The following is a 6,697-nucleotide window of genomic DNA, read 5'->3' as shown; positions in this document are numbered from 1 at the left end:
CTTTTATGTTTCTTGGAAGTTATTGTCTCCATTTATAAAAAAACATATACACATATATTATGTATATTAATTGTGCGGAAATAATTATTGTATTCAATTCCAAGAATCTATGTTTTGATATTCTATATTAAATTTATAATTTAAAATTACTATACATAAGCTTAATCTTATATATTTGTCACGACCCAAAACGAGCCGCGAGTGGCACCCACACTTATCCTTACTATGTGAGCGAACCAACCAATCTAAACCCCAGCGTTTCAACCATAATAACCAGAATATAATGTGGAAGACTTAAAACTCAATAATATAACCAATAAATAACTTTTAAAAATTAATAATTATTATTCCCAAAATCTGGAAGTCATCACCACAAGAACATTCTATCCTCAATTTCTAAATCTAAGAGTATCTAGGAAGCTAAAATAAGTAAACAAATGGTCCATGTCCGAACTTCAAGGACATCAAGACATGAATGAGAGAGAATCCAGTCCAAGCTAGGAACAATAGCTCACCCTGAAATCTGACGTGATGAAGACTGGCTAGAGTTGAGGACGAGTCGAAGTCGATGGTACGTTTGCTGCACTCCACAAATAACAAAGAGAAACATACAAGTAGGGGTCAGTACAAGGCACAAGTACTGAGTAGGTATCATAGGTCAACTCAAAATAGAAAGCAATATATATCGAATAATAACATAAAACCAACCAGATACTTAACAGGTGACAACAACAAGTACCATAACCATTGGCCACAACACCAAGAACATCTATGAGGACTCAAGCCTCCACACCATACTCATTTGGGAAACAGGTTCCTTAAACCTGAGTATATTAGCATAATTCAAGATTCACTCACTTTACTATCCTGGTGTTGGAACGTGACACTCCGATCCCCTCAATATTCATTCATCTTACTATCCTGGTGTCGGAACGTGACACTCCGATCCCCTACTATCCAGGTGTCGGAACGTGACACTCCGATCCCCTACTAGTACATGTCGGTTCGTGACATTTGATCCTCTACTATCCTGGTGTCAGAACGTGACACTCTGATCCCCTACTATCCTGGTGTCGGAACGTGACAATCAGATCCCCTACTACTACGTGTCGGTTCGTGACACCTGATCCCCTAATCTCATTTTTTCAGTTCATATATCCTTCTTTTATACCAAGGCATCATCATTAACAAAGAGGTTTTAAGGTTTGAGATTCAACAGCCTGATCATGCTAATTCATCACAATTACATAATCACATCATGCAAGCACACAATTAAGCATATAGAAGACTTTACAATACTACCCAACAAATATCATTCGCTATTAAGAGTTTACTATGAAATAGCATAAACCATAGCGTACCTCCACCAAAGAATCGTGATCAAGCAATCTACTTCTCCAATGCAATGCTTTCCCCTTCGTTTCTCCCTCTCTCGTTCGTTCTCCCCTCTTCTCTCTGTTCTTTCTATTTTTCCTTATTCAAACTCTTTTCTTTTACCCTAATTACCATATAACTAAATATAAAAGATGATAAAATTAACCCACTATTTATTTCAAAGTTATCTCCTTTAACCCCCCAAGTAATTGAATTATTAACATTAAACCACTAACTTTATAATCATAAGTAGGAATAGTCCAAAACGTCCCTTAAAAACTTTAGAAGAAATCCGACCCAGTCGAGGTTACGTCGCTTGTGACGGCCCGCTGTGCCTGCGACGGTCCGTCCTGCAGAGTTGTCGCAGAGTTCGGAGACTCAATTTCATTTAAGAGGTCTATGACGGTCCGTGGTGCCTACGACGGTCCGTCCTGCCATGTCGTCGCGAAGTTCAGAGAGTTGATTCCCCATACCCAAATTTCCAAAGTCTAAGTGTTTTGGAACGAGACCCCCTCGACGGTCCGTCATGCCCATGACGGTCCATCGTGGGATCCGTCGACCCAGACAGCTATAACCAGAAATAAACTCTACTGCTCAAAATGACTAAACAGGTCGTTACAAATAGATACCAATTTACCCATCGTTCGTCCTCGAATGATCACAAGAAGAAAAACAAGGGCGAGAAAGAGTATCTGAATCTTTGAACAGGTGTGGATATTTTTCTTGAATATCAGCCTCCTTCTCCCAAGTGGACTCTTCAACTGGCCGATTCTTCCATTGAACCTTGATGAATGCAATCTCCCTTGATCTCAACTTGCGGACCTCTCTATCTTAAATGGAAACAGGCTCCTCCTTATAAGACAAATTTTCATCAAGAAGAACTGAATCCCAACGAATGATGTAGTTTCCATCCCCATTGTATCTTTTCAACATAGACACATGAAATATCGGGTGCACTCCTGAAAGCCCTGGGGGCAAGGCTAACTCATAAGCTACTCCCCCACACGCTTCAGAACTTCAAATGGACCAATATACCTCGGACTAAGCTTACCTCGCTTACCAAACCGCTTCACCCCTTTCATGGGCGAAACCTTCAGCAAAACTTGCTCATCCTCCATAAACTCCAAGTCTCTAACCTTTCGATCTGCATATTCCTTCTGTCTACTTTGAGCCGCTAAAAGCTTTCCTTGAATGCATTTCACTTTATCTAACGATTCCCTCAGAAGGTCAGTACCCCAAGGTATAACCTCAAATGCATCAAACCACCCAATGGGAGACCTATTTTTTCTTCTCCCATACTGTGCCTCAAATGGGGCCATATCAATACTAGAGTGATAGTTATTGTTGTATGAGAATTCTGCTAAGGGCAAGAAGTTATCCCAATGACCACCAAACTCTATCACACATGCATGAAGCATATCCTCCAAAACCTGAATCATTCGCTCAGACTGACTATCGGTCTGAGGGTGAAATGCAGTACTAAGATCCAACCTAGTACCTAACTCGGCATGCAATGTTCTCCAAAACATAGAAGTAAATTGTGTACCTTTATCTGATATTATGGAAAGTGGAACTCCATGCAACCGAACGACTTCTGAGATATAGAGCCTGACTAACTTCTCTGCATTGTAAATCACCTTAACCAGAATGAAGTGATCAGACTTAGTTAATCTGTCAACAATCACCCAAATAGAGTCATACTTACCCATTGTCTTTGGAAGACCAACCACGAAGTCCATGTCACGCTTCATTCTACTCCACCAAAAATGTTGCTTTAGGTCACGATACATCTTGGTTGCACCAGGATGTATAGAATACCTTGAACTATGGGCCTCTGTAAGAATAGTGTGAATCAAATCGTCGACGCGGGGTACACATACCCTTCCCTTTATTCTCAAAACACCTTCCTCATCAATTTTTGCTTCTTTAGCCTCTCCTCGTAATACCATATCTCGAATCCGGATCAGTTTCTCATCGGTAAACTGCTTTCCCTTAATCTTGTCAAGAAAGGAAGATCTTGCCTCCATACAGGCCAAAATTCCTCCCATCTCCAGTACTTCCAGCCTCATAAAGTCATTATCCAGAGTTTGAACCTCTCTAGCCAATGGGCGTCTAGAAACCTGTAAGTGAGCTAGACTTTCCATGCTCTCTGTCTTTCTACTTAAGGCATCTGCCACAACATTAGCTTTTCCCGGATGATACAAGATAGTGATATCATAGTCCTTCAGTAGTTCCATCCACCTCCTCTGTCTCAAATTCAAATCTTTCTAAGTAAAGACATACTATAAACTGCGATGATTTGTATAGACTTCACACTTAACCCCATATAGATAATGTCTCCATTGCTTTAATGCAAACACTACCGCAGCCAACTCCAAATCGTGGGTCGGATAATTACGTTCATGCACTTTTAATTGCCTCGAAGCTTAAGCAATTACATTCTTCTCTTGCATTAGCACTGCACCCAAACAAGAATAGGATGCATCACAATAAACAATGAAATTCTTACCTTCCACTGGCAGGGTAAGAATTGGTGCAGTAGTCAACAAAGTTTTGAGCTTCTGAAAGCTTTCTTCACACTCGTCCGACCATATAAATGGAACACTCTGCTTCCTCAAGTTTGTCAATTGGGAAGCAACAGAAGAAAATCCCTTGACAAATTAATGGTAGTAGCTAGCTAAACCGACAAAGCTCCTTACCTCTGTAACATTAGTAGGTCTTACCCAACTCTTCACTGCTTCAATCTTAGAAGGATTCACCATCACTCCATCCATAAAAACCACATGCCCCAAGAAGGACAGTGAATCTAGACAAAACCCACACTTGGAGAATTTGGCATAAATCTTTTTCTCCCTCAATATTTCCAATACAATTCTCAAGTGCTCCTCATATTCTTTCCTGCTTTTTGAGTATACCAGTATATCATCAATGAATACAGTGACAAAGAGATCAAGATATGGCTTAAAAATCTCGTTCATCAAGCTCATGAAAGCAACAGGGGCATTCGTAAGCCCAAAAGACATTACTAAGAACTCATAATGCCCATACCTGGTCCGAAAAGCAGTCTTTGGCACATCCGTTGCCCGTATTTTCAATTGATGATAACCAGATCTCAAATCGATTTTTGAGAAGGTAAAAGCACCTTGTAACTGATCGAACAAATCATCGATGCGAGGAAGAGGATACTTGTTCTTAAGAGTTACCTTGTTCAGTTGCCTGTAGTCTATGCACATCCGAAAACTTCCATCCTTCTTCACAAATAAAACAGGAGCACCCCAAGGGGATGCACTTGGTCTAATAAAGCCTTTGCTTAACAATTCTTGAAGTTGGGCCTTTAACTCCCTTAACTCAGCGGGAGCCATTCTATAAGGGGGTATGGAAATGGGGCGAGTGCCCGGCTCCAGATCAATACAAAAATCAATATCCCTATCCGGTGGCATACCACGAAGGTCTGCAGGAAACACATACAGAAACTCACAGACTATCAAAACCGACTCAATTGAAGGTACTTGGGTAGTATCATCCCTGAGGTGTGCCAAGAATTCTAAACACCCTTTATTAACCATTCTTTTAGCACCAAGAAAGGAGGTGATACGAACTGGAGTGGAAGTGTAGTCACTCTCCCACACTAACGGATATGTCCCAGGCTTGGCCAACGCTACAGTTTTAGCATTACAATCTAAGATTGCAAAATTTGGAGAAAGCCACGTCATACCCAGAATTACATCGAAGTAAACCATTTCTAAGATAACCAAGTCTACATGAGTATTGCTTCCCACAAAAGTTACAAGACAAGACCTATACACCTTTTCAACTATCACAGACTCACCCACCGGAGTAGAAACACGAATAGGCATGTGAAGCAAATCACAATGTAAATCAAAACCAGTAGCAAATGAGGAAGATACATATGAAAATGTGGATCCAAGATCAAACAATACAGAAGCCATGCAATCACAAACCAATAGATTACCTGTGATAACGGCATCAGATGTCTCCGCTTCATACCTCCCAGGAAAAGCATAACAATGGGCCCTATCACCTGTCTGTCCGTTGCCCCTACCATGTTGTGCTCCAGTCGCTCCGGCATGCCCGCCACCCTGGTTGGTTTGTTGACCACCATTACCTTGACCAATGCGTCCTCCAGAATGGCGGCCTCTCCTATGACCACCTCTACCTCTAACTATAGGGGGTCTGTAACTCTGTTTTGGACAAAACCTCCTAATATGTCCGGTCTCTCCACATCCATAACACTCTCTGGATTCAAGCATAGGTCTCTGTGAGAACGACGGAGCCTGGGGATAACCCCCAAACTCAGGGAAGTGTTGATCGGTCTGCGGTGGACCCCTAGCTACAGCCTGCAGTGAAGACTGAATAGGTCGGGTTGGGTAAACTCCTGAACTCTGCCCTCTGGAGTAAGACCCACCAAACTCACCTCCCTAACGAAACTTCTTAGGTGTCGATGCCGTGGTGAAGTCGTCTGGCTTCACTCCCTCCACTTCTATCACAAAATCTACCACCTCCTGAAAGGATTTTTCTGCAGTAGCTACCTATAAGGATGGAATCTGCAAGTCTGACCTCAATCCCTTCACAAAACGGCGAATCCGCTCTCGTGGACTGAAGCAAAGCTGGGTGGCATACCTGGATAATGCACGAAACTTAGCCTCATACGCAGTAACCAACATCATGCCTTGCTCTAGGCTCAGGAACTCATCTCTCTTCCTATCCCTCAAAGTCCGGGGTATATACTTTTCCATATACAAGCTACAGAATGATGCCCAAGTCAGGGGTGGTGCCTGTGCTGATTGATACTCAACATACGATCGCCACCACATTTTGGCATTTCCCTGAAACTGATAGGTTACAAACTCAACACCGAATTGTTCCACTATGCCCATCTTATGTAGCAGCTCATGACAATCAACTAGAAAATCATAGGCATCCTCAGATTCAGCACCCTTGAAAACTGGAGGTTTCAATTTCAAGAACATAGTGAAAAGTTCATGCTGATCATTCGTCATTATAGGCCCTATAGTCAATCGAGGAAACGTGCCTATTTCCAATTAGGCATCCATGTGGAGAGCCACATCAGCTGCATGTTGTACTCCCGGAACCTGAGGTGCTGGTGCAGAAAACACTGGAGGCGTTTGGCCTTGATCGGATAACCCGCTAAGATAAGAAAGAACCTGGTTAATCATCTCTGGGTAGGTTGGGGTGGAAATTCCTCATTCTGCACTTGTTCATTTTCCCTTTCCTCACCCTCTCTTACTACTTCCTCAGTCGGTGGAGGAGTCACCGCCCTAGTACTAGTGGACCAGGTGCT

At 42.2% G+C, this 6,697-nt stretch overlaps 1 protein-coding gene across 1 annotated transcript; it reads right to left on the bottom strand.

Moving 5' to 3' along the window:
- Positions 1–2,205: 2,205 nt before the first annotated feature.
- On the bottom strand, positions 2,206–6,209 carry LOC138341710 (uncharacterized). Its single transcript, XM_069293324.1, has 6 exons — positions 5,953–6,209; positions 5,348–5,553; positions 4,938–5,032; positions 3,358–3,620; positions 2,921–3,045; positions 2,206–2,366 (listed from the first exon to the last, which is right to left on the bottom strand). The coding sequence occupies exons 1-6, from the start codon at positions 6,207–6,209 to the stop codon at positions 2,206–2,208; spliced, it is 1,107 nt and encodes a 368-aa protein (XP_069149425.1).
- Positions 6,210–6,697: the final 488 nt, after the last annotated feature.

This window comes from Solanum lycopersicum, chromosome 1 (assembly GCF_036512215.1).
Source record: "Solanum lycopersicum chromosome 1, SLM_r2.1".
In the NCBI taxonomy this organism is placed as follows: domain Eukaryota; kingdom Viridiplantae; phylum Streptophyta; class Magnoliopsida; order Solanales; family Solanaceae; genus Solanum; species Solanum lycopersicum.
The sequence above is the reverse complement of the archived record's forward strand: the minus strand, read 5'-3'. Positions and strand labels throughout refer to the sequence as shown.